Raw genomic sequence first — 27,535 nt, 5'->3', positions numbered from 1 at the left:
ATATTAATCCTCTATAAATAATTCAAAGTGAACACTTATGTATCAATATTTCATCGAAAGATAAAATATAAATAATATCAATAGTTAATTATATTTTAAAAAATTAAAGTATTAATATTATTTTATTTTTTACAATGATACTTTCTTTCATATATTCTTATACTTCCGGTGTCTTTATACTCTCTAGTTTAATTTGTTCAAAATGATTAGAGCATGTGCAGTTCACATGGGATATATTAGATATTGATCTAGTATTGCTTGTTAAAATGTTCATAGACTTAACTGATGAAAGTACTGAAGAATAAATTAATAAAATAAATACTTAGGAAAAACTTAATAGACTCAATCTAATGTTTATAAGAATAACAATTACAAATAATATTAAGACTTTATTATAACATGCAACTAATACATAAGAATATTTAAAAGGAAGACAGATTTAAATCTACTGATAGGTGATTGACTAACATATTAATGAAAGACCTAACTCTGACTCAGTAAGATAGCACTTTAAGGATTCAGGATCTCATCCTCAATATGATTGAGAAAGCTACAAAACCTAAAGTATTATGCATGGATGTCGATAAATTTTTTTTATCATATAGTTTATTCTTAATTCTCTTCCTCTTCAATTTAATATATTCAATATTTACTATAATATAAATAATGATAAATGAGATTTGGATAAACTAATTAGTATATATGTTCAAGAATAATTAAGGTTAAAATAGAAAAAATATCTTATAATATTTTTGACTATTACTCAAGGTGTTGGTAATAAAAAGAGAAAGTTCAAGCTTTATCCACCAAATAAATTTGTTGGGTCTAGAAATGTTAAGTAGACTAATGAAAATATTGTATTTATAGTAAAATACTCTTTTGTGACAAAAAAAGACACACAAAAAGAATTATGTTAAACACTAGATATGATTAAAAAAGAAATATTCAAACTTCACTTTTGTATATTTTGAATTAAACACTACATAGGTTCCTTCTAACAGTTAATGGATTAATTTTGGTACTTTAACTTATATTAACAATAATATATATAGATTTTCTTTAACCCAATAATATGACAAATTTGTTATTATGAGGAAATGTCTCAAAGTAAAAGTAATAATAGTGGGAACTTATTGTCTACACCTATGTTTCTACTATTTTATAATGGTAATGATATTATATTTTTTTATAATGGTAAACTCAGTGTATTTTATGACTAAATAAAAATTGATTTTAGAATTTTGTATGATGATTTATATAGAATTAATTTAAATCTTAAGCTTACAAAGATATTAGTGACCCTGTAATTAAATATTAGATTGAAATATAATTTTATTAATGAGAAATCTTCTATATTGTGATTCAGATAACATTTTAAATATTGAGAAATCGTTTATGGCATATCTCTAAGAAAAGAATTAAAAGATTAGTTAAAGATAACATTTTAAAAATTTTGGACTTCATTGATCTTGATATTTGAATAAATTACATTAATAGAAAACAAACTTAGCATACAAAAATGTCATAAGGAGTAAAAAACTCATTGAGATTATTTATATTGACATCTGTAGACCACTTTACATTTTCTGTTTCAACGGAGAGAGTGATTTTATCATATTTGTGACTATATGTATCTAATACATTAAAAGTCTCAGACGGTTGACACTCTTAGTGTATATAAATGAAATAGATAAATAATTAGATAAAAAATTAAAATTATCAGATAACACGAGTGATAAATTTCATAACAAATATAATAAGTCATATTAGAATCCTGATTTATCTATGCTTGAGTCAATATGGGGTGAAGCTCTTAAGATAACTATGTATGTCTTAAATAAGATTCCTATTAAGTATTTATTTTATTAATATTATATATAGATGATATTTTGCTTGCTAGAAATAATCTTGATTTACTACATAAAACCAAGATATTTTTTACCAAGAATTTTAAGGTGATTGACATGAATGAGACAACATATATTATTGACATTTTAGATATTTAGGGATAACTTTCAAAGATTGCTAAGACTATCTTAAAGAGGATATATTAACCAAGTATTTGAGAGATTTAGTATATTATTTGCTCAACTAATGATACACTTATTACCAAAGATTACAATTTTAGTCAAAAATAGTATACCAATAATGACTTAGAAAAAAAATAAATTAAGGATATTTCTTATACATGCGCAATTAGAAGTCAAATATATGTGCAAATCTATACGAGATTAGATATCAGTTTTACAGTAAGAATCATGAGTAGATACTAGAGCAGGAATTGAACATTAAAAAGCTACAAATAAAATGATGAGATATTTGAAGGAGATGAAATACTTTATGCTCGCATACAGAAGATTATATCAGCTTGAAGTAACATGATATTCAGATGTTAATTTTATGAATTGTCTTGATAATATGATAATATGAAGTTCATTTAAAGATTCATATTCATGTTAGTAAAAGGTATAATTTTCTAAAAAAAGTTAAAGCAATCACTTATTAATAATAGAAGTTAAATTTATGATATGTTTTCATGTCACAAATCAAATTTTATGACAGTAGAATTTCATTTTAAATCTTGATTTATTACATAAAATCAGGTCATAGAAAATATTTTGTGATGACACCATAATAATTTTTTTATCTAAAAATTATAAGTATTCTAGTGGTTACAAGCATATTAAGATAAATATTAATAAAAAAATATTATACCATAATACTATTAATGGTTATATTATAGATTTAATTAGATTTTGATTATGATTATCGATCAATAAAAAATAAATCTACTTTGGTAAAATTCCTTAGGAGAGACTCTCTTACTTTCTTATTCTAGACTCCTATGCTCTCATGACCTCCTAAGAACTATACACGATATTAGAACCATTTTCAATCTCCATAAGTCTCCTATAATGATATTATAAAAAATAAAATAAGAAAAATCTAAAATTTAATTCTGTGTAATAATCGATATCGTTATAACTTTTAAATTGGATGACGATCCATTTACAAATCAAATAAAAATTCTCAAAATAATATCAAAAGATACTTAATCCTAATTCTGATTGATCATTATTTGATTTTGATTTCGATATTAACTTTTTTATTATAATAATGTAATTATAATTTTTATCCTAAGCATGTCAGGACGCTGAGATCAGCGTCGGCCCGTTTCACACGATGACGCGTAAGTGGGTTGAAGGTTCTTGCTGAATTCCATGCAGCTTCCCCACCTTCAGGTTTCTTTATTCTATGCCCTGAACTCACTGTGAACAAATCGTCAAACGTCCAGATCAATCAACCTCGAATCGTTCTTCTTCCCAATGACTAGTCTTAGATATGACTTGGGATAGACAGACGATGCAGCAGAAGAGTATTAAAAATGGAGGTCAATTTTCCAAGTCAAGCTTTCCCTTTCTCCTTGGAGGCTCTAATGCTAACGCGTTATACGAGGCGTTCCTATAAAGCAGCTCCCTTTGGTTCTTCCTCCCCCAAGCAACTCCCTCCCACCTTCCCTTCTCTTCCATCCCACTTACATCCCCACTCTTCACCTTCTCTTGCCTTTCCATTCCTTTCCCGGTGGTATCAAGCTGAAAGCTCGGTTTGAATGCCGGAGATGGAGAGAGGCAAAGCAAGCGAACAACCAGGGCTTCTGCTGGCTGAGCTAGCTCGAGTGCAGGAGCTGGCGAGAGAGATGGAAGCTGAACATGGCCGGCACTCTACAGATGAATTCCGCAGATCGCTACTGCACGAGTTGCTCGTGTCGATCGAGAAGGCCATTTGCATGGCCAAGTCTACCGCACCGGACGTCAACCCGCAGCCTGCAGATGGAGACTCTCCGCGCTCCTCCGGCGAGAGCTCCCGGAGCGAGACATCCAAGCTGACCTTCAGGGAGCAGATGTCCAAGAAGAGGTAGGAGGAGTTGGCAGAAGTGCGAGATCGTTGTTCTCTGGATCGTTGATATGGTTTCATCGACTCTGCAGGAAGAAACTGCCCAGGTGGACCAGGGTGGTGCGAGTGAGCTCAGGCGCCGGCGGCGGAGTCCATGGCCCTGTCGATGACGGCTATAGCTGGAGGAAGTACGGCCAAAAGGATATCCTCGGGTCCAAACATCCAAGGTCAGCAGCTGTTCTTCACATCAGCTTGTGCTGATCCGAAGATTCACATACTGATGGAAGGTCGAAATGTTTCTTGTTGCAGAGGCTACTACAGGTGCACACATCGCATCATGCAGGGTTGCCCGGCGACGAAGCAAGTGCAGCGATCGGACGAGGACCCGCTGCTATTTCATGTGACCTATCATGGGGCGCACACCTGCCTTCCGAAGAGCCCTGCGGCACCAGCATCAGCATCAGCATGGCTGTCGCAGGAGCAGCAACAGCAACAGCAGGAAGAGAAGGAGCCCGCGGATCGGCAGCAGCAGAACCAAGACTTGCTTTTGAGATTCCAAACGGGGCTCCAAGTGAAGACGGAAGACTTGGAGTTGGGCGGCCATGGCCAGACCTCGCTTTCCTTCTCCTTCGCGTCGCCTTCCACGACGACCGACAGTGGCTTCATTAGCAGAGCGTCGCCCGCCTTCCTCTCCCCAACATCAGACTCGACCTACTTCTCGTTCTCGCCATACAGCTTGAAAGGAGGAGGAATCAAGCTTCAGAGCCCCGAGTCTGGCGTCACAGGAGCTAATTCAGCTTCAGATTCACCTGCTGCTGCGGACATGGATTTAATGCTCCATGAGCTAGACTTCGAATCGGACTTCTCCAGCTTCTTCTCATGAAACAACACTCAGATGAATCCAAGCCTGGAGAGGAGGAATGAGCACGACTGGTGATCCCCACCGGGCCAAGTGATGGTTTAGCTGGAAGCTGAACAAATCCCCTGCAATTTCACTGTCCTCTTTCTCATCTATCAAGCGTCTTTCTCTGACAGACTGCTTGGCAGCTAATGTTAGGATCATATGTACACAGAATTATCAATGAATAATGCTTGCATTTGGAAAATTTGAATCCATTTTGCATGAAGAAATTGCAATAAGGAATTGCATTAGTGATCAAACTCTTGATAAGATTTATGAAGGTGAGTGAGGCCACAGCAACTACATGTCATAGACTCTCCTACCACCAAAAGTTTTGGATGGTTTTGGTGCCTACAAGCAGTGAAAGTTATAAGCATGGATATTGACAAGGAGCAACACTGGAAGTAGACATCGACACACACCAATCTTTCAAAACCTAACAGTCCATGTTCACAGAAAGTTGCTAGAGTGCACAAAGTCACGAAGATATTCTTTTTTTGCTTTATAAGGATTTATTTTATGTATAATATTTTTGTGACTTGGATCATGTGTTAGGTTATCTTCATATATATACACAAAAATAAAATCCAACTGGTGTGCTCTTGTAATACGGAGATCTATAGATCATGGCTTAAGCAACGTGTTTATCTGCTCAATGAAGGCAATCTATAGAGGCAGTATTCCAGCTAATCAAAGCATGCATTATTGAAGACTGCAGGTAGTGTAATCTAATTGCAAGGCAAACAATTACAACAAATCCAAACATATACTATCGACACAAGAAACATTCATCAGGGCGACATGTTTCTTGTTAGGACCCTTCCAACACCAAGGCAAACTAATGAATCATAAAGATAAGGTTTGGTTCTACAATAATAATTTTTTATTTTGTACCATGTATTTAGCACTGTGTTTCTTTGCAAAACATGTACCGTATTTGGAGGTGTTATTTTGATCCAAATTCTAAGAATATATTGTTCCTGCTAAATCAAAACAATAGTGAAGGATGAAGATTGATGCTGTAATGTCATTATGTATTTCAATATTAGAGAATGAAAATGGAGTACCTAGGAATGATCAAAACATGAGAGTTACAAAAAAGAAACAATCGCCAATGACATTATGTCCATCATGAAAAAGTGCAATGGAGAAAACATGAACCGAAAAATCATGTAACGATATCTACTAAAGAATTACCTCTATATTTTTGTCATTCAACTGTTTATGGAGCTTGCTCACATTTACAAGTGTTCCAAGGAATTGAAGCAACAAATGAATGCCACTAGCTTGCTAATCACCTCAGAACCTTCATACCAAATCCCCGTCTCATTTTCTCAACTCTGTCCAATACATATATATCTTCAGCAATGAGGTAATTCAATATAAGTATCGGAACAACAACTGGAATTTTAAGATGCAGTATCATTTCTCCTAGCAATTGCAAGTGTTGATATGCTTTATTGAAGAATGTGGGAATATTTAATAAATTGCTTGCACATAACAACCAAAGAAGAATGGAGATGAACTTTTGCAATTGCAATTTCTATAAGAGAACAGACACCTGTAAAAAACAATTGAGGCACTTGTAACAAATTCAGATAAGAGTTTTTATTAATTTTATTGTTCAACTTCATTTTTTTTTTAATAAAATTTTGCCATGATACAATCCTTCAATCAGACTGATTCAATCCGATTCCCTTTATTCCTGAGACAGTCTTATCCCGATACTGCTCCAGATTTTTCAAACCTTGGCACAAATCAAGACACATTTGACATATGGAAAATGTTTTCCTAGAAACATTAACAGTTATTTTCGTAGCAAGTAACAATTTAATGTCAATGCCAGTAGTCTCCAAGGAAGCAGCAGTGGCATACAACCTTGCATATAAAAACAAATTCCCAGGAGGCATTACATCAGTTATAGCATAGAAGGACATTAATCAGTAATATATTGCTAGACCAACCTGTTTTACATGTTTGAAAAGATAATGTTTCACATTACTTTGAAAAGATAATGTTTCACATTACTTTGAAAAGATAATGTTTCACATCACGAAATATCAAGGATGCTATCTGCTACACCTTTTCTTTCTAACGAGAAGTTTATTGTGAAATTACAATACCTCAAACATTTATGAACCATATGTTTCTCTAAGTCCTTTTTATTTGTTGAGGACCAATCATCAAAATCTTACTGGAAGCCCCATAGGACTTACAAAAGTTGGACTTATATTTCTTTTTTGACCAGCACTAATATTCTTGTTATTAAAACATCAACAGATTATAATCCTGCCCGTGAAAGCATCCAAAAATGATGCTAGAGAGAATATCATTCAGTAATAAAAAAATGTCAATAAAAGAGTTCGGCTAAAAGAACCACAAAAAAAAAGGAAAGAAAACACTACTATTGTAAATTGGTTTTGTTGGATTATAGTATCTGAAGGAGCAAAGTTTAGATATGCTGATAAAGAATAACAAGAAATGGAAGACACAAGACAATAACTTCATGTGACTGTAAAAATAAAGACTCACGTTGGTGCGAGCTTCCCAAGATTACCCAGCTCTTCACCTGAGACTTCATCAAAAACATTCCCTGAAAACTCAAGAACATAAGATCGACCAGCTGTAGTTGGGAGTCCTCGTCGAACCAGCAAAGCTAGGTCTTTATGATGTAGCTCTCTTCCATTAACAAGAACCCCAGTATTCCCACCAGCACAATTCTTGGATATAGGATAATTAAATTCTTGTATAAATGGCTGCAAGTTTGAGCCGAAGTTAACCCATTTATGAGTTACACAAGTTGTTGCATCAATATGGAATCAGTTTCCCTTACCGGAATTATCCCAAGACATGGCTGCCCCATGACTCCCCAAAATCCAGCACGATGATCATACCTTAATCACATGTGGCAGAAAATTAATACTGTATCTTCAGATAGATAAGGCTATTGAGAGTCACTTGATATCAGGAATCCAAACAAAAAGACTGCAAAATAATGCTAGTAACAAGATATGCAGCTAAACTACATGACTGTCAGACAAACCTCAATTCCTAGATATCATAACAATTTAATTATTGGCAAGAATCCTAAGTTTGATCAGCCCGCTTGGACTGAGACCTTTACTTAAAAGTATAAAAAGTATGTTCTGCTTATATACAAAGTGGAATATCATGTTTCTCAAAATAATGGCAAGATCTTATTAAATAGCATCACACAGTAATTTGCATTGTAAGGAGGGAGAGAACATCGATGTCTGTTGATATTATTTATCATCAACTGGTCAACAGAGAGTCTTGGCAAAGCATGAGAAATGTAAAGTGTAAGCCTTATCATACTTTATTAACTTTAACTAGTGCAATTAAACATATGGCTTCTTATATCTAACAAAATCTTGAGATTCAGAGCAAGCATTATATGCTTGATTACTTGAAGTCCTACATTTCTCTCTCGCACTAAATGCCATATAACGCATAATTAAAGGACAAATCTTATTGTCCTAGAAGATTTTACCTTTCAGAACAGCAATAAGATCATTTGTATTTTACAAGAATTAGATCTTACTGATGGCAATTTTATAAAGTCATCTCATCTAACATGAGGAGGTTACCTCTCCAACTGATACAGTAAGAGCAAACACAGTGCCTAAAATTGATACAGGTATTAAGAAGTGATTATTTTAAGCATTTTCTTTTAATATGATCAATCAAAAAAAAAATTAATGATGTTCAAGTTTGATGTTGCTCTTCACCAAATAAAGCAATTGATGGAAAAAGGATTTCATTTCAATCAGAGTTTGAATATAATAGCATCTGAAATTCATGTCAGACAAGCAGATGAATTGTTTACCAATACTCTCCCGGATAAATGCGTCCAGCTTGTTTTTCAGCTTTCCTAACCAAGTGATCAACAATAGGGTGACCATTGACTGAAACTTCAGATCTTTCATCTTGCACTAGCTGACTAAAAACTAATGAATCATCACTCATGCCAATCCCAGCTTGATTTTCATATTTCTCTTTCTCCTGGTAATCCCCAGAAAAACTAGAACTGGGATATTCATGCCCTGACACATCAATCTCAGTAACCACTTCATTTTTTGCAGAGTTCTGCCGAAACTTGTCAGTGTAGGAAACTACCGTTTCCCGATCAGAATATTCATTCATGCCTCCATTTCTGGAACCATCCATTACTTGACTGGATGATGGGTGTCCAAGATGATCCTGAGCTGGTGAACCTGCAGCATCTGAAAAGACTTCTGCATGAAATGGAAGTTCTGTTGTGCTGGGTGTAGCTCTCTGATATGTTGCACTATCTGGGCTTTCCACGTTATCAGACGTATTGGAAGACATTGAAGGTCTCTTTGTTTTCTCGGCGTCACTCAAGTGTGACACACATTCTCTTTCCGTCAGTCCCTGACTAGATATTGGAGGGTTGTCATCTGTCGACTGCATAAGTTCGCATGGGCCATCATCAGCTTCATGGTAAGAAGTATCTGATTCTCCAATAATATGGGCTTTAGATTGCTTAATTTGTTTCACTTCGACAGGAGAACTGCCTTTGGTTTCAGCTTGAGCTGTGGATGGTGGAGTGGCAGAAGCAACAAGCCTCTTTCCGATAAGCTCTAAGGACATTACCTCGGAGCATGATCCACAGCATAACGTGCAGATTTTCTTTGACACGAGTAGAATTATCTGCGGTAGCCTCAGCAGTTCAAAACAATTAGAGCATAATACAAAAGGAGCAGCACCAGCAAAAGGTTGACAAAGATGCTTGTCCTTCTTTTTGGAGATCGTGGCCCGTTTCTGAATAAGAGGCTCTCGAGATCGCACCCGTTGATTGTATTCCTGTGTCCTGACAGGATAGGACCCACGATTCTGCACAAGATAACTACCTCTCCGGCTCTGGGAGCTGACAGAATGAGGGACAACCCTGTCTGGCAACAACCTATATTTGTGATAGCAGTGTGTACAAGAGCAGGCAGGCTCATGATCAAATTCATCATGATGATTATAGACCAAAGGATCTACATCGAGTTGTCTACGGATCCTTAATCTCTCTGGGTACTGAGCAGCGGGAACATAAGTTCTCTCAGGTACATGTAGCCCACGTAGCTTCAATGGCATCCTTTCCTTTGGTTCCTCAGTGACCTCACATGGTCGACCGATCCGATCTCTTAATTCATCAAGCTGCTTCAGAAGCTGGATCGGGTTCTGACTCAGGTGGTCAACTCCATCAATCCAAGATTGATCTTGCTTCTTGGAACGGTCATCAGTATAAGATCCATCATGCAAAGCAGACGGCCCTTCTTCCAGGTAATTTGGTGATGGAGTGGCCTTCATCCGATCTCGTGTCGTTCGGTAGAATGTCGGTACTCTGTTCCTGTCAGGTTTCGTTCCTCGCTCCTCTTTCGATCCTTTGGCCATCTCATCTTCACTGGATGTGGAATCGCTAAATCGAGCTTTCGAAGATCGGCGGTACCTCCCAATTCCATCATGTGGTTCACTCGCAAACGGTCTCAGATCGACCCTATTATAAGATCTCTCTGGAGTAGAATCTATTGCCAAATTATCTCCCTTTGCTGTATGACGAATCAGAAACAACAAGGAACTCAACGAGAGAAAACAGGAACAAGACTAGATCGACATAAATATCGTATTTTTCTCAACCCATACCCAATTTGTTCCCGTAAAGAACAGAAGGGAAGGGGCTTTTTACCTCGGACAGTAGAACCACAAACACCGCAACGGCAGGCAGTGAAATTTCCGAGATCCGGGAGGAGAGCATCGCAGTTGGGACAGCGCAAGAACCGAGCTTTGGCTCGTCCGCCACCGCCCTCCGCCATTCCTGGAACTCCTCAAACCCCTACGGAAAGAAGCAAACAAAAGAAGCATCCGCCATCACTGGAGCACCGGAGAACGTACGACGATGAGGAGAGCACCAACAAGAATCATCCTAACGGAAGGCTACGTCTTTCGTCGTGGATTCCGCCATGAGATCTGTCTTCGCTTTGGAACAAAGTCGTCTCCGTCATCTTGCGGCAAAAGCCGGAGGCAGGGGAAGGAGGAATCGAGATTGATGCACGCGTCGTCCATCGACCTTTTATTTTGATTGGACAAACCGAAAGAGAATAGGCGGGTCCCATGTGTGGGTCACTTCAGAATCCACTGATATGAAGGTATGCGAAAGGAAAAGAAATGAGAAGTAGAAAAGCATTCCCGTTCGGAATCCTTAAAAGGAACGAGGAGACCGACCCAAACGTACCCATGACGACACCGTTGTCAGAGTAACACGTGTTGATGACATAGAACGAGATTAACGGTGGGGTTCATTTGAGTGGGCTCCACGCTTTGTCAGATGTCGGAAAGGGGTGTGGACGCGCACCGTCGGAGGTTGGTGTGACGCTGCTGACATGGCAAATTTGATCGGAACCCAAGATGTCGAATGTGGTCCGATCGAATCAGGTATCGTTGGCTTCAATAAGAGAAACGACCATCCGATATATGTTGTTTAGCCATGACATGTGGTATATGATCACACTGGGAATACAGTACTTGAGATTGTAAGATGTATGATACTGATGAAGGCAACTAAGGAGCATTGCCGGTTATTCTCTTCTCCATATCTTTGCACGATATGTATGTTGTAGTAAGATGTGATAGACTGAGCTGGTCTGTCGGCACCGCCTGCTTGCCTAAATTCCACCTCGTTCTTCTTTGCCGCTGACTCTTTCATTCTCCCCGGAGATCTCTTCCAAGGACTTCCCCTTTGTCTCCGACACCAAGAAGGTGAAGAAGAAGCCCAGCATATTGGTAAACGCCAGCACGATAAGCGCCTTCTTGATCTTGCTCGGCTCCTGGCTCAGAGTGTAGCTTTGCACCACAAAAGCCCCGATCATGGCGCCGGCCTTCCCCGACGCCGCGCTCAGCGCGTGGCAGGTCGACCGCACCCGCGTCGGGAACAGCTCCGCCGGCAGCACGAAGGTGGTGCTGTTCGGCCCGAAGTTGGCGAAGAAGAAGGTCAGCCCGAACAGAACCGCGAACAGCATGTGGTTATTCTCTTTGAGGTAGTCGTACTTGATGCCCAGAATCAGCATGAACATTGACATCATGAAGAAGCCGATGAGCTGGATCAGGTACCTCCCGAGCTTCTCGATGAATATCACCGTGAACCAGTAGCCGGGGAAGGTCCCCAGCAGCGCCACCACGAACATGGCCCGCGAGATCTCGAACACTTCTCTGAGAGCGTTCACGTTCTTCGCCTTGTTGGTCAAGTGGATCGCCTGGAAGATGTCCTTCTGGGTGAGATTCTGGCTGTAGAACGCGATGTCGAGGAGGAACCAGGTGGTCATGGTACCGACCAGGTGCCACCCGTGCCTCCCGATGAACTCACGCGAGAACAGATTGTACTCGTTGGCGGACTTGAACTGGGATAACCTCTCTGGCTCCGCTTGGATGTCGATCTCGAGGACCTTCTCCATGTCGTGCGCCGCCTGCTTTGCGTTCCCGGCGATCAGCGCGGTGTAGCGCGCCGTCTCGGGCATCTTCATGCGCCAGTAGAAGGTGACGACCGCTGGGAGAGCTCCGAGCATCAGCACGATCCGCCAGAGGAAGTCGCCGGCATGCTGGGTGGAGAGGTCCGGGTTTTCAGTAAAAGTCGGCGCCGGGTTGTAGTGGAGGAAGATCCCGGAGAGCGTCATAGAGACGAGGCCCGCGAAGATGATCCCGACGCCCTGCATGGCGAAGACGGCGGCGATGAACTGGCCGCGAGTCTTCTTGTTGGCGTACTCCGACATGATGGTGGCGGAGAGAGGGTAGTCGCCGCCGATGCCGAAGCCGAGCCAGAAGCGGAAGAAGCAGAGGCTCCCCATGACTGCCCCCTTCGTTTTTCCGAACGAGAGGCCGGAGCCGATGGCGCAGATGGCCATGAGGATGAGGGTGATCCCGTAGACCTTCTTGCGCCCGAGCTTGTCTCCGAGCCAGCCAAAGACGAGCTGACCCATGAGTGTGCCGACGAGGGCGACGCCGATGACGAGATTGTTGACCGGCGTGGGGAGCTTGCCCGGTTCGCCGCCTTTGCCATCGTAGTAGAGGCGTCCGAGGAGCTTGGAGACGGTGGATATGCAGAAGAGGTCGTACGCATCGGTGAAGAAGCCCATGCCGGCGATGACGATGGCTGTAACATGATACCACTGCGTGCGCGCTGTGTCCAGCGCTTCGAGCACGGCGAGGTTTGGCGATGACGACATCTCTTCCCACAACTCTGCTGCTGTCGACCCTGTTCCTCCTCAGCTCTGCAACGCTGAGAACACCATGGCGTAGTATTTATAGTTGGTTTGGGACAAAGGGCGACACAAACACATGGAGAGAGAACAAGGGATGACGTTCAAAACTAAGAGACGATGTTAAATGATCGAGGAGAATGGGAACCTGAGGAGCATATTCGAAGCCTTCGACATGCGCGTCCCATCTGTGCTGCGCTCGGAGGTACGTCAGTCTCCAGCTCTCAAACTTTGTTTTGCTTGGAATGCTGAGTTTGGATAAGATGTAATCTTGTTGGCTGGATTTTGCTGGAGTTGAACTTGTCCTTTCGGTGTGCCAGGCATCAATAGGTCGAAGGTTTCTCTCTCTCTCTCTCTCTCTCTCTCTCTCTCTCTCTCTCTCATTCTTAGTCTATTGCCTGGAATTGAGACCAGACCTGAAGTATGTAATTGATAAAAAGTATTTCAAACACTTAGGATGAAAAAAAGATGAAGATATAGATGAGATAAAATATGAGATACGTGAATTAATGTGAGAATTTAGGTTAGATGTGATAGGATCGTTTTATCCAAGTTGTTATATAGTATTGATTTTATATTTTTTTTAAAATTATAAATATTCATTTTAATATTATAAATAGGTATTTTTGGACTCATCCAAAATACTATAGATCCAAAGTAGTAATCCTTATTCTTTCTATTATCTTTTTTTTATTTTTTAAAATTTTATATGAAGGTATCAAGTACTCGAAGAAGACTAGCAAGAATTCGACCAGTAGATTGAGAAAGATCAAATGAATAAAAATATATACAAAATATAAGAGCTTTCTACATTCTACAAGGTGAATTCTTTTTTTTTTTTAGTTATATTAGCATCAACAAAAGTCTAAAAAATATTAAAAAATATATTTCTAGGTACAAACAATATAAAATTTTAAAACCTCATCTTTTGATGTGAATTTAAAATTCATTCGATAAAAGATTCTGAATCTATCATTATTTATTTTCTCAAAAATCTATTCTATTATAAACTAAATGAAATCTTATGGTGAAAATTTAAAAGACCAAAGTAGTTAAAAAAAATTATGAAGTTTATCTCCAAAATTTGAAATAATTTCTACTGTTATAGAAAAAACTAGATATACAAGCACGTTATCTATTGATGAATTAAAAGATAAAAAAGTTAGAATGATAGAACTCGTGGATGATTTGATACTCCGAGACAAGGGATAAACTAATCACATGAGAGTCAGAGGCAAAAAAAAATCATCAATATTTTTATTACAAAAAAATTAAACATATTGAAATGATTATTGATAGAAAAATAAAAATTTAAAATGTTCATCTTTGTTCTCATTATAAAAAAATGTGGTCATCTTGAAAAGGATCATTGAAATAAAAATCAAACAAATTATCATGAAAAAAAAGTAAAAAAAATATTAAAAAAATATTTTTATGACATCTAATGAAGAACATTCTAGATATGTATAATTTTTAGATAGTTAATATAGTATATGATAGGGGACAAAAAATTATTTCAAATGCTTGATGATTTGATCAAATGTATATTGCAAATGAGAAATGATAATAAGGTTCAAGTGGAAGAAAAATGAACAATTATTATGAATATTAAACCTAATAAAAAAATTAATAATGATATGATGTTTATTTTTACTTAAAATAAAATCTCATTAGTATATGATAATTGTTAAGAAAAAGGTATTATACTATTTTTATGTAAAAAATATTTGATTTATGAAAAAAAATAAAAATTTAATAGCAACTATAAGGATGACAAAAAATAATATTTTTATTATTTTTTGGATTTTCCTTACATGCATTCACTATTATTGTTACTAATGGATTGGTATTATGGCATAAAACATAGGTAATCTCAATTATGATAAACTAAAACTATTGAGTCAAATAAAATATGATAGTTAATTTACTTGAATTAAGAATAAAGATCTTACCTATAAATCTTATATTTTTAAAAAATAACATAGAAATTCTTTTAAACTGAGTTGATAATCTAATAACAATCGAAATTTATACATACAAATATTTGTGGGCCTATATACAGACCGTCTAACATAATGAAAGTAAATATTTTTTATTATTTATATATAATTACAATAATAATATGAATATATTTTTAAAGAAAAAGATGAAGTATTCTCTATTTTTACAATTTTTAAAGTACATGTAGAAAAATAAAATAATTATTTTATCAAAACTCAGTCTTCAAGAAACACATTTATAGAGGTGGTGAATTTATTTTCAGTTACAGGTTTACCAATTTATACTCGATCTTACTTGAGGGTGATTTTATGAATAATAAAAAAATAAAATATTTGGGTTAGATGTGTTAGGATTGTTTTATCAAGTGATTATGTGGTGTTTATTTATTTAAAAAAACTTATAAATATCTATTTTGATATTATAAATATGTGTTTTTATTCCTTCACTACAAATTAAAAGTATTTTTGGTTTTGTCATTTATCTTTTCTCTTTCCTCACTCAAGTTCTGCAGTAACGCTAATTACCTCATCCGCTCGCACGCTCGGACATACATCACACAAGATTTCGTCGACTCTGAGACGGGAACACGAGTTGTCGGCATTGACACATGTCGTCATCTCATTATAAGCTATAGATTTCTTGGATGAGAGATCCAATCAGTACAGCTGAAAGATCCTTCGTCTCTCCTCAACTTGTGACCTCAAGTCCATCCCTAACAGAAGCCTTAAACTCTGGCCCCCTTCCCTCGTCTCCCACAGCTTCCCTCGGAGCTTAACAATGGCGACAACAGCAGCCGCAGCGGCAGAGCTGGTTTTCATGAGACCCACGAACCCCGTCGCCAAGCTCGGCAGGTCCACCCCCAAGCTTGCCGCCGTTGGGCCTCGGTGCTCCCGCTTCAGAGTCATGGCTTCTTCACAGCCCGGCGCCGCCACCGCCACGCCGAAGAAGAAGGCCGGGAAGACCGAGATCAAGGAGACGCTCCTGGCGCCCAGGTTCTACACCACGGACTTCGATGAGATGGAGCAGCTGTTCAACACGGAGATCAACAAGAACCTGAACCAGACGGAGTTCGAGGCGCTGCTCAACGAGTTCAAGACCGACTACAACCAGACCCACTTCGTCCGTAACCCCGAGTTCAAGGAAGCCGCCGACAAGATGCAGGGCCCTCTGAGGAAGATCTTCGTGGAGTTCCTGGAGCGCTCCTGCACCGCCGAGTTCTCCGGCTTCTTGCTGTACAAGGAACTCGGGCGAAGGCTCAAGGTCGGATCATCCTTCCATATCTACAGTACCTCTCACTCGTCTTATCTTCCCGTCTCAGGCCTTTGTTTCAGTACTAACCTTTGACAGACTCTTGGGACAGAAAACCAACCCTGTGGTGGCTGAGATCTTTTCCCTCATGTCAAGAGATGAAGCCAGGCATGCAGGGTAAACAGAACATCACAGCCATTGTTACTCGATGAGGTGCATGCCAAAGTGCCGTTCTGGATCCTGAGATGAGATGTCTTGCGATTGTGCAGGTTCCTGAACAAAGGCCTTTCTGACTTCAACTTGGCTTTGGATCTGGGATTCCTGACAAAGGCCAGGAAGTACACATTCTTCAAGCCAAAGTTCATCTTCTATGCAACATATCTATCTGAGAAGATTGGGTACTGGAGGTACATCACCATATACCGGCACCTGAAGGCCAATCCTGAGTTCCAAGTCTATCCCATCTTCAAGTACTTCGAGAACTGGTGCCAGGATGAGAACAGGCATGGAGACTTCTTCTCTGCTTTGCTCAAAGCTCAGCCGCAGTTCCTCAATGACTGGAAGGCCAAACTGTGGTCACGATTCTTCTGCCTCTCGGTAATATCCTCTCGATTGTTTGCGCGACCACCATAAGACAGCTATGACAACAAATCTATGCCTCAAACAATGGCAGGTCTATGTAACCATGTACCTAAATGATTGCCAGCGAACGGCTTTCTACGAAGGGATCGGTCTCGACACCAAAGAATTCGACATGCATGTCATCATCGAGGTAACCGATCGATCCATTTCATCTTCCTGAATTATATGATATACCGGAATTCTCTTGTAATCCTGAATTCGACAATGCCATGTCCTTTTTGTCTCAGACAAACCGCACAACAGCGAGGATTTTCCCAGCTGTGTTGGATGTTGAGAACCCTGAGTTCAAGAGGAAGCTGGACACAATGGTGGAGATCAACCAGAAGCTGATTGCTGTAGGAGAGAGCCAGGAGATTGCTGTGGTGAAGAACTTGAAGAGGATACCTCTCATTGCTGCATTGGTCTCTGAGCTTGTGGCCGCCTACCTCATGCCGCCTGTTGAGTCTGGATCTGTTGACTTCGCTGATTTCGAGCCACAAATTGTCTACTGATTCTGTAAAAGACTATTCCACATTTACATGATGCATCGATCGTTTGATCCGATCTTTTGAATGTACTTCTTGTATCCGTTGAGAACACATGAAAATGTATGTTTCAATCATCTGATAGTACCCACTGAGGCAAAACTGTTAATTCTGCAGAAGCTGCTTCGATAAGATTCATAGTGGACAGTGCAATTGTAGTGCCTGCCACCCATGTTGCTTGGAATAAAATGGAGATGTGTTTCATTTTATTACCAGAGTGTGACTCCTTACCAATGTGTTCTGCGAATATCAGATCATACTACCAAACTGTATCATTGGGAAAAAAAACAGACAAGAAAACTAGAAGGTTTCCAAAATTTGGTTATCGGGAGAGATTCAATGTACATAGTTTTACCTTGTGTATATGTCAATCAATCGGAGAGATTGAATGGCACATTCAATATGATCACAAAAATGATACTTTTCAAGAGTCGAGAATAACACAAAGAAGGTATCTTCCTTGTTCCAGATCAACAAGAGTTTGAACAAAAAGAGCGGAAAAGAAATGGCCTGCATACCAGACCCAGGCAAAACTCATAGCATTCTGAAACAAAAGCAGGCAGGAAAGAATCCAATATACTGGCAACTTAGTGCAAAGCTACACCCATGGATAAGATAGAAGTGCACGGGCAGAGTCATCTTTCTTTCGATCTAAAAAATGCAGCTTTCCAGATAATTGCTATGTGAGTTTTCGTGGATTCATTTTGCCATCATGATTTTGACAAACTCCTCGTAGTTGATTTGACCATCTCCATCGACATCAGCTTCACGGATCATCTCATCAACTTCCTCATCTGTCAGCTTCTCCCCGAGGTTGGTCATGACATGACGCAGCTCAGCAGCAGAGATGAAGCCATTCTGGTCCTTGTCAAAAACTCGAAAGGCCTCCTTCAGCTCCTCCTCAGAGTCGGTATCCTTCATCTTCCGAGCCATCAGATTGAGAAACTCAGGAAAATCGATTGTCCCATTTCCATCTGCATCTACCTCATTTATCATGTCCTGCAGTTCTGCTTCTGTAGGGTTCTGGCCCAATGAACGCATCACAGTCCCAAGCTCCTTAGTAGTGATACAACCTGGTGACATGCCAAAAGACAACCAAATAGACTTCAGAAATTTGAAGCAAAAGCTTTTTCTTGTGGCATGACACATAAATGCTTTTAGAAAATAACATAATTTTATCAAACAATTCCAAGAGTTAGCAAGAGAACCTTTCCAGGCATTGTCCTTGGAATGCCAAAAATGGGGGAATGTGACCTTAACACTTACTTCCAACTAATCATCATAGGTCAAAAGCAAAGAGATAGTCACGAAAGATCTCCGGAACCAGATATTCACATAATTCGACACATCAATCAACTAATCTTTTTCAAGCCAGTAAGAGCATGATTGATAACCCAAGGTTTTATGAAAGCCTTTCACAAGCACTAATGTCGTTTGTTGCCTCAATATTAAATAATTATTTTTTCTTTGTACTTTTAACGTTTGCATCAGTAATTTGGAACTTACTAAATTCAATGCATGTGATTAAGGAATTTGCAGTCGAAACAAAACGTTTGATGATGTCAGGAACTTACAGCTAGTTCACAAGAAAATGTGGAACCAAAAGTCTAGTAACATCAGGAACTTCCTAAGTTCACATCAAACAACTAGACACTCTAAAACATTGTCGGTGTGACAAATACGATTATAACATAGTTGTTACTTCTTCACATAGGCCAATTAAGTAATTTAACTCGTAATGCCAAATAGAAAAGACTATTATAATTTGGAACAGTATACTTTCTCAGTCACTAATTTTATGCATCCCACTAACATCTCAATCTTTAATCTGAAAGTGATAAATGAAGAAAATTAAAGCATGACTAGCAAAGTACAAGGTATCCAACTTCTTGACACCTGAACAGAAATGAATGCAATGGATTGGTTATGGCAATAAGAAACTGAGTAAACAACTGCACTACTGCATACACGTTTTTGTAAGATACGAGAATTCTCATTCAACTGAGAAACTTTCTCCTACACTGTCACACTCATTATCACCACCGTTGTCAACATTCAAAATGTTGAATGTATTTGACACAGGGAAATGGTTAAAAGCTTTTCTTCCAGGATGTTGAGATTGACACTGTACTAAAACAATCCATATATGGCATACTGGCACCATATCTAGTTAATGAATTATGGACGTAGCATTCAACTCGTATTCAACATTCCCCCACCTCCACCTTCTTTTGTCTCCCTCCTTTATCAATAGCAGAAAAAAAAAAAAGTCTACCTGCGTGTTAGGCATAACACGAAAAGGGCAGGTAGCTTAACAATTATGGCATAAGGTTGTAAATACTTTCTTCTTCAATCAATCCCTTCATTGAAATTAAAGTTTGGTCCAAAATCCAGACAAATTCTCTAGTGCTAATAATAATACACCAACGGCAATATCGGGAGAGGAGAGATTAATACTAATTCTTTCTTCAAATTTCCTTGTTCCAAAACAAATGCAACACTACATGCCAATGGCAATATAAACAAATGGATTTATCAATGCAGTCACTGATCTCAAGAGTTCACGATTGCATTTCTTTTAAGGATCTAAATGGCAACACCAGGTGCAGAGATTGTTGCACAAACTTGAAACTTTTAGCATTTACGAAGATGTTAATGTTGTCTAACGGACAAAGTCCATAATATCAACCTATGGGAGGCTCACCTAAACGATGAGACTATCACAGCCACCAATCACAATCAAAACTCGTCCTAACATGACATCCAAGCGTTTTAAAGATCAGTGCATATAAATCTCTTAACTAATATGTTATATTCATATAAGCAACTCAATTTATCTCACGTTTTTAACAGCCCTCATTCATCAGGAGATCTAATTAAAGATTGCGCACATGTTTGGATCCACCATAAAAGCAAGTACCAGAAAGAAAAACACGAAAATATCCTACTTCCCGACGACGAGCAGAACAACCACAAGATCCGACAGCGAAATGCGTCAAATCAAATGAAAAAACGAGCAAGTGGAGCAAGAATGATGGTACAGATCGGATGGAAGGGATCTGACCATCTCCGTCCTTGTCGAACAAGCTGAAGGCCTCCTTGAACTCGGAGATCTGCTCGTCGGTGAGCTGCTCCGCCATGCCTCCTCGGGGATCGAGCACCGGAGCGATCCGATCAAAGAGATCTGCAGCGAAGACCCGCAGAGAGAGAGAGAGAGAGGCAAAGAGCGATCTTGAGCGCTTTGTGCCCTCGACATCGGAGAATTAGGGGCCTCGTCTTATAGGACTCCGCCAGGGGCCAACGGCGAGTCAACGGTCTCGTAACGGACGTGGAATACTTTTCTTCCCATAATACCCAAGTAAATTTTGTGACGGCCCGGATTGCCATTGGGGAGTTCACTACCGTCCGATCGTGATCCAACGGTTAAGATGTTACACGAACGGTTCTAAAGGCCTACCCGTGATTGATCTAGTAAATATGAACCATTGGATAAACAGATGTTTCCATTAGATATAATAGAAGGAAATTTTCTCGGATATTGTTGCAAAATATTGGGCTCCTAAATGATGATTTTGCAAGGTGATCTTTCAATATGATATTAAAAACATAAACATTTTCTTGGAAGCTTAATAATTAATGTTGTGGACCGTTAAATTACGTGGTCCTTTGTAATTGAGTAAGATATATTATATAACTGATTGATCATGATAAAAATGATAATGAATAGAAAGAAAATTCATATTATAGTATGATTCCTTATGAGATATCCTTGATAAGAGTAACTCTCGCTTATACCTTCTACTTTTGTCTATATATACCTTTTAGATATTAAACATGTGGTATATAGTATACGACATGACAAACATGAACACATACAAGAGACTTGGATATGTGATAATCATTGAGAGATTATGGTTCCTTTCTCATTTTTTTTTGTCCATAATCCATTAATCTAAATGGTCATGTAAGAGTAGACGATGCCCCCTGCATATCTCATAAAATTCTTTCTAGATGACATTGAAAGCTCTCATCGAAAATCCAAAGACGATGCCCGGGTCACAAGATGGGAATCGATCTGGAGCGACCCGGGCAGGAGCTGGACCTGTGGGCCAAGTGACTGAACTCGGGCTTAGGTTTTGGTGCCGACGGGTCGCAAGTCGGGAATTGATCTGAAGCGACCTAGGCAAGAGCTGGACCTGTGGGCCGAGTGATTGAACTCAGGCTCAGGTTTTAGTGCAGATGGGCCGAGCTAGACCTGGCGAGAAAATTTTGCTCGAACTCCCTGGCGAGCTGGTCGAAGGACGAGATTGAGGACTAATGCAGCCGGCTGAACCACGCTCATGTCGGTCCCCTAAAGTTGGTCGGGAATGCCCGACACATTAGTGCATCGGAGGTGCCATAGAGGGCCATCTGAGCCTGAAACGCGACGACATGCTTCGCGGGATCGGAGCCGCCGTCGTACGTATCTAATGTTGGCAGCCTGAAGTCGAGGGGTACAGGCTTGTCTTGTATTTCTTGAGTAAAAGGGGATCCGCCCAAGCCGCCTTCGTTTGACTCGCTCCGCGATTTCTGGAACTTGCGCTGGAACTCGTCCAAGCGTTGGTTGACCCGGAACAACTGGACCCTAAACGAGTCGTTCACCGAGTTAGATGATATGGTGCTAGGCTTGGAGTGGGGCAGTGTGATTCGGTAAGGTGTGGGTATGCTCTGCTCGGGCGGACCTTTCGAGTCTGTCGTTTGCTCTCAGGTTTCTCCCGTCTCGACTTGCTCCCTGCTCGACCTTTGTCGGGTCGGGTCAACCGGGGGAGCTGCTAGCCGTACGATCTGGGGAATGAGTGATACGAGTGTCTGCATTATCCCTGCCATTGCTTATACTTGCTTGGTCAGGCTGAGGAACACCTCGGGTGACACGACCGAGGGTCCTGTGGTGAGTCCGGGGGGCGACAACCCCGGGTCATTGAACATGCGCTAGTAGCGATCTGGCGTCGACGCTGGGATCCCCCCATCTTTGAGGACGGGGAGGGACTGATCTCCTGGCCCGACAGAGGGGTGACCGGTCGATGGTTCTCCCTCGGGGAGAACTCCTGCGAGATGCTCCTACGACATGGTCCTCCTTCTACCGTAAAAAATGTTGATGAACAAATGTGCTATGGCTGATGAGTCAGCACGACTTGGTCCACGGGTCGATATCGGGAGTCTTCTGTCGACGGATCTGGGTGCCGAGGTAGGCCGGACCCTCGCGACGGGGTGTTGATCAGCGTTTCTCGGTCTCCAGGCTGGTTGGCAGCTCGCCTTCATGCACTGAATGACAATTCCCAGGTTGAGACTCTCACGGCTCGAGGGTGGCCGCATGCCTGCAAGAATGACCTTCGTCGGGTGATTATCAACTTTGGTCCCTCCGACGAGCAAGTCAGTAGTTGTTTCTTTTCTTGTTTTTGTCCTCCCCTGGCCGAATGCAACCAAGGGCTTTTATACTATTATTCGAGGGTCAGTCACATACGGGTTCAACGTGGCGGCTAATCCTCGAGGGATGAGACAGTACTTTTGTGCGGCTGTCGTCCCAGGATGCGAGGAACGATGCCAAACGACGTCGTCCTGAGCTTCCGGGACGGGACATGCCAAACAGTGCCTCGGTACAGATTCTGACTCGACGTGCGAAGGTGCTCTAGCTGACTTGGCTGTAGCGTGGTGTGGCATCAATTGTGACGTGGCCTGCAACCAAGATATACCTTATCAACTAGTATGTGTGTTCATGAAGAATTAAGATTAAGACAAGAAAGTTCTCGTAATGATCTTGAGTTGCGTTAGATGGATATGAAAACAACATTTCTGAATGAGGATCTAGATGAAAAAATCTATATGGACTAATCTAAAGGATTCATAGAAAAGGAAAAGAAAAGTTCGGTTTACAAAAAATCTATTTATGACATTAAACAAGTTTTTCAGACAATGTGTATATAAATTTTTATGATACCATTACTTTCTTCGTATTTAAAGAAAATACTATTGATCAGTATATATATTTGAAGGTTAGTGAGAGCAAATTTATTATATTGATGTTATATGTAAATGATATTTTGCTTGTCAATAGTGATCTTAGTTTACTGCATAAAACTAGGATGTTTCTTAACAAAATATTAGATATTCAAAGATAAATATCAATGATTACTAGGACTATCCTAGAAATGATATATTAACCAAATCGTCAAGAGATTTAATATGCAACTATTCAACCAATGACACACCTAGTACATAGGTGAAAAATTCAATCAAAACCAGTATATGAAAAATGACTTAGAAAAAAATCAAATGAATGATATTTCTTACGCATGCACAATTAGAAGTATATATTAGATGCTTAAACTTATAAGACTAGATATCAGTTTTATGATTATAATGTTAGGTAGATACCATAGCAACCCACGAATGGAACATTAGAAAACTACAAAGAAAGTAATGAAATATCTATAGAAGACAAAAAATTATATGCTTACATAGAGAAAATCAAATCAACTTGAAATAATGTGATATTTAAGATGTTGATTTTGCAAATTGCCTTGATACTAAGAATTCACTTCATTATTTATATTCACTTTAGCTGGAGGGATAATTTCTTAGAAAAGTATAAAAGAATTACTTATTGTATCATTCACAATGGAAGTTGAATTTGTGACATTCTTTGAGGTCACAAATCAAAATTTATGAATATAAAATTTCATCTCAGGATGGTGCGATCGACTCAATTACTAGGTCGCTAAAGATATTTTGTGATAACATCGCAGTAGTTATCTTGCCTAATAATGACAAGTACTCTAGTGATTGTAAACATATCGAGATTACGATTCCTCTCTCATCCTCCCTGTCCCTAATCTATCAATCTAAGTGATCATGTAAAAATATAGGAAATAAGAAGAGAGAAAAATGAGCATAGTTCTTCTTGCAAATCGATAACGATTTTGAATCAGAAGATGATGCCCTTACAAATCTAATAAAGTTCATTTCAAATGGTATCGAAAAGTATTCATCGTAAATCCGATCTATTTTTATTTGATTTTAATCTTGATATTAAAATTTTTCATGTAACATATAACATATTATTGGTTTTTTGCCTACATTGCTAATGTAAATATGATGATTTAGTAATGTATTTCATGAAACTTGGCTTTATCATGAATGGCCATCAAAGAGTGCTATTCACCCCTTAAGATCGAGATCAGACAATTGTGATAGCTGATGGAATTATCTGAACTAAAAAGCATGCATGTCTCCTCGTCCCGCCTGCTCGAGAGATGAGGCTCATATTACATACAGCGTCGACCGCTCGAAGCCAGGAAAGGTGTCCAATATCTGCCGGGCGAAGACATCGTCGAACACCTCATACGGCGTCGCCTCCACGGCCTCATACGGAGCGACACCCGAATGGAGGGTCGGATCGACTCGTCCTGGCGTGCCGCCATAGTCACAGGCCACCGCGCGTCCAGGCACGGAGTCCGCCGTGGGCGAGTTGGCCCTCGCGTCGGTGTCGGCGACGTTGGAGTCCCGGCCGGTGAGCTTCTGCACGAGGCCCCGGAACTTGGCGGGGCTGGTGGTGACCCTCAAGGGGTTGGAGATGTAGACCACCTTGACCGGCTTCTTCTTGGCCTTGCCTTCCCTGGGGCTCTTCTGATGGACGCTTGGCCTCCCCATATCTGGATCTACAAATCTAGACAAGGAGGCAGCTGAAGAGTTGGACGATGTGGATGGGGCAATCAAACAAGGGAGATCAGCTTTATTTATAGCGTATTGTTGAGCCGCTATCCGGGCAGGAAAGATCTGCTGCGGTTAGTTTCCTCGAAGCTGAGGTTGAAGACGAAGAGATCACGTGGGGTAGGATAGATACATCGAGAGGAACACAGGAAGACTCGGAGAGGAGAGAGCAACAAAGGAAAGAACGACGTCACGACGCCAATCTGAAAGCAATCAACGATCGCGCCAATAGTTCACGCCACGCGGTCGTCGAAGGCATCGAAGACCACCCGTATGACATCATCGATATCGTAATACGCAGGGATTCCAGCTCGTAGAATGGATATATGGCAAGTGACTGTAATCACTAGTCACGGTGTTTTAGACGTGACCCATTTTGGCCAAGTTTGATCTCTTAATTGGAGGATGCATCTGTGTCTTTGTCTTTAAATAGACCTTCGGAGCACAGTAGAACGCTTCCATCTTTTTTCCCATTGTTTGAATTCCTGTCTCTTATGTTTGTTCTTCGAGAGGTCATTAGGTAGGGAGCAATTCCACCCACGGATTACTGATCAGGAATTGGCACTCCCAGTACTCGACTTTCTTCACGATCGGGGGATGTGGACCACATTTGGGGGCGGGAGGAGATAAGGTAGGATGATCCAGCCATCTAAGATTCGACTGCGTCATTTACCGTCATCAATACGTGCGTGACATCCTTTTCTGCAATCCATGTGTTGATTCTGAAGCGAAACTGGTCACTATCTCTCCAAGGCTGTCTTTTGATTTTGATGCTGAACCTGATCACAGAGCATTTGTCCTCAGACCAATGTGTGATCCCTGGTGCTCGGCATCTACGACCATGGTGGATGCTGTTGCTTCTTCCTGTGTTTTCTGTGAATTCAAGCTGATCTAAACCTGCGGAATGCCAGCTTGCATCCATCCTGCAGGCAAACAAGGGTCACAGAAGCTAGAAATGCCAGCTCAAGTTGCTCTCTGTGCTGCATTTTTTCCACACTTTCACTTGTTAGAAAGATGCATCCATCCTGCAAGAAAACAGGATCATGAAAGGTTGAAAAGCCATCTGAAGTGGCCTTTTCCTGCCCATTTTCCACACTTTGTCAGAACAACATCGCTTTCTCATCCTATATTCCTCAGCTTTTGTCTCCACAGATACATGGACGATGGAGCTCTCTATCTACTCTCCCAAGTCTTCTTCTTCTTCTGTTAATTAAAGATGGCACTGTCATGGAGGAACTCACCAGCGGTAGTTTGATCCTTATCAGTTTCTGCAAATATAATGAATTCCATTAGTATCTTAATTATGAGGTGCAAGTGGCACGGGCTAATGCTGCTTCAAGATGTCTGCAATTTGACTGCTCCATGGTCAGAAGAGTTAGCCTCTGTTTTTCTTTTCTTCCTGTAAGACTTTGATAAGATTAAACACAGAAGAAGAAGTAGATTGTTGTACTGTTCTAGCTGCTGGAATTAGATCAAAATTATTGACACATGTATGTATGGTCAACATTGATGATCTGAAACTTTGAACACCTCCTTCTTAAAAGTTCCAATGGTTGACTGACCTGCTATTTCCATGTGGCTATCAGTTTATCTGGTCTTAGCAAGAATGGAGTTGGTCAAGAATAAGTTTTGGAGTCAAATTTCATTCAGTCTCTGCCCAGGAAACAAAAAATTAAACAAATGTAGCAGAAGATTGAATAATTCTGGAAGATATGAGATCTGGGTGAAGGAGAAGCAGGTTTTCTTGTAGCTCAATGTCATGGATAACTTCTCAAGGGAGGAGTAATGCATCTGAAGCAGCTCAGCATCCATTCTCATGGAACATTTGAACTGGGTTAGATTGGTTGATTACACAGCATTGCTCCCTGAGGAGCTCATGGAACACTCCACTTTTAGCTGAAAGATCCAACCAATCATTGATTGATTGAATAGAAAGATGCTTCCAAAGTCAATTTATAGGCATATTTTACACAACTTTCTTATCAATGTTTTTTCAACCAATCTTGTTTATTCCAAAGGCTTAAAATGTTGGGAAAGAAATAAGTTTATATGAAATCTAACACCATGAAACTCCTCAATTTTCAAAGTGGGGTAAGATTACTAATAGATAGATTTCCATTGTTTTTCTCTACCTTTAACATTGTTTATTTCTTTGGTAAATTTATTCTTGTTTTCTCTTCCTTTTTCATGTTATATCAATTAATATGTGATGCTAGAATGTGCTAGAATCAAAATCGATCATCGATCAATCATGGAATCAAAAAATATATTTTCGAGAGTTATTACACTTGAGAATTATA

The 27,535-nt window shown here is 39.8% G+C and overlaps 5 protein-coding genes across 9 annotated transcripts; 2 read left to right on the top strand and 3 right to left on the bottom strand.

Moving 5' to 3' along the window:
* The first annotated feature begins 3,342 nt into the window (after positions 1–3,342).
* Positions 3,343–4,777, top strand: LOC135608208 (transcription factor WRKY19-like). The gene is made up of 3 exons (XM_065100836.1): positions 3,343–3,915; positions 3,987–4,121; positions 4,204–4,777. The coding sequence occupies exons 1-3, from the start codon at positions 3,611–3,613 to the stop codon at positions 4,775–4,777; spliced, it is 1,014 nt and encodes a 337-aa protein (XP_064956908.1). The 5' UTR covers positions 3,343–3,610.
* Positions 4,173–10,868, bottom strand: LOC135608207 (uncharacterized). Of its 5 annotated transcripts, none has more exons than XR_010485449.1 (6): positions 10,512–10,868; positions 8,643–10,374; positions 7,629–7,689; positions 7,328–7,551; positions 5,993–6,135; positions 4,173–5,775 (listed from the first exon to the last, which is right to left on the bottom strand). XR_010485449.1 is itself a non-coding variant. In XM_065100835.1 (5 exons), exons 1-5 carry the CDS (start codon positions 10,636–10,638, stop codon positions 6,090–6,092), a joined length of 2,190 nt encoding a protein of 729 aa, XP_064956907.1. In that variant the 5' UTR covers positions 10,639–10,868; the 3' UTR covers positions 5,887–6,089. The 5 variants fall into 5 exon arrangements, 1 of the variants encoding a protein (XP_064956907.1); XR_010485448.1 differs by having other exon boundaries at positions 4,173–5,146; XR_010485450.1 differs by having other exon boundaries at positions 4,173–4,930.
* A 486-nt stretch (positions 10,869–11,354) lies between these two features.
* On the bottom strand, positions 11,355–13,041 carry LOC103978868 (low affinity inorganic phosphate transporter 4-like). The gene has a single exon (XM_009394815.3). It carries the CDS (start codon positions 13,039–13,041, stop codon positions 11,488–11,490), a length of 1,554 nt encoding a protein of 517 aa, XP_009393090.3. The 3' UTR covers positions 11,355–11,487.
* A 2,738-nt stretch (positions 13,042–15,779) lies between these two features.
* LOC135608205 (magnesium-protoporphyrin IX monomethyl ester [oxidative] cyclase, chloroplastic-like) lies at positions 15,780–17,566 on the top strand. The gene is made up of 5 exons (XM_065100832.1): positions 15,780–16,335; positions 16,436–16,500; positions 16,593–16,920; positions 16,997–17,095; positions 17,193–17,566. Exons 1-5 carry the CDS (start codon positions 15,853–15,855, stop codon positions 17,454–17,456), a joined length of 1,239 nt encoding a protein of 412 aa, XP_064956904.1. The 5' UTR covers positions 15,780–15,852; the 3' UTR covers positions 17,457–17,566.
* Positions 17,567–17,927: 361 nt separating this feature from the next.
* On the bottom strand, positions 17,928–20,748 carry LOC135608206 (calmodulin-like). Its single transcript, XM_065100834.1, has 2 exons — positions 20,554–20,748; positions 17,928–18,562 (listed from the first exon to the last, which is right to left on the bottom strand). The coding sequence occupies exons 1-2, from the start codon at positions 20,627–20,629 to the stop codon at positions 18,189–18,191; spliced, it is 450 nt and encodes a 149-aa protein (XP_064956906.1). The 5' UTR covers positions 20,630–20,748; the 3' UTR covers positions 17,928–18,188.
* Between the last annotated feature and the right edge of the window lie 6,787 nt (positions 20,749–27,535).

The sequence above is a fragment of the Musa acuminata genome, chromosome BXJ2-3 (genome assembly GCF_036884655.1).
Source record: "Musa acuminata AAA Group cultivar baxijiao chromosome BXJ2-3, Cavendish_Baxijiao_AAA, whole genome shotgun sequence".
NCBI lineage: Eukaryota > Viridiplantae > Streptophyta > Magnoliopsida > Zingiberales > Musaceae > Musa > Musa acuminata.
Note: the sequence above shows the minus strand (reverse complement) of the source record. Positions and strands in the feature narration are given on the sequence as shown.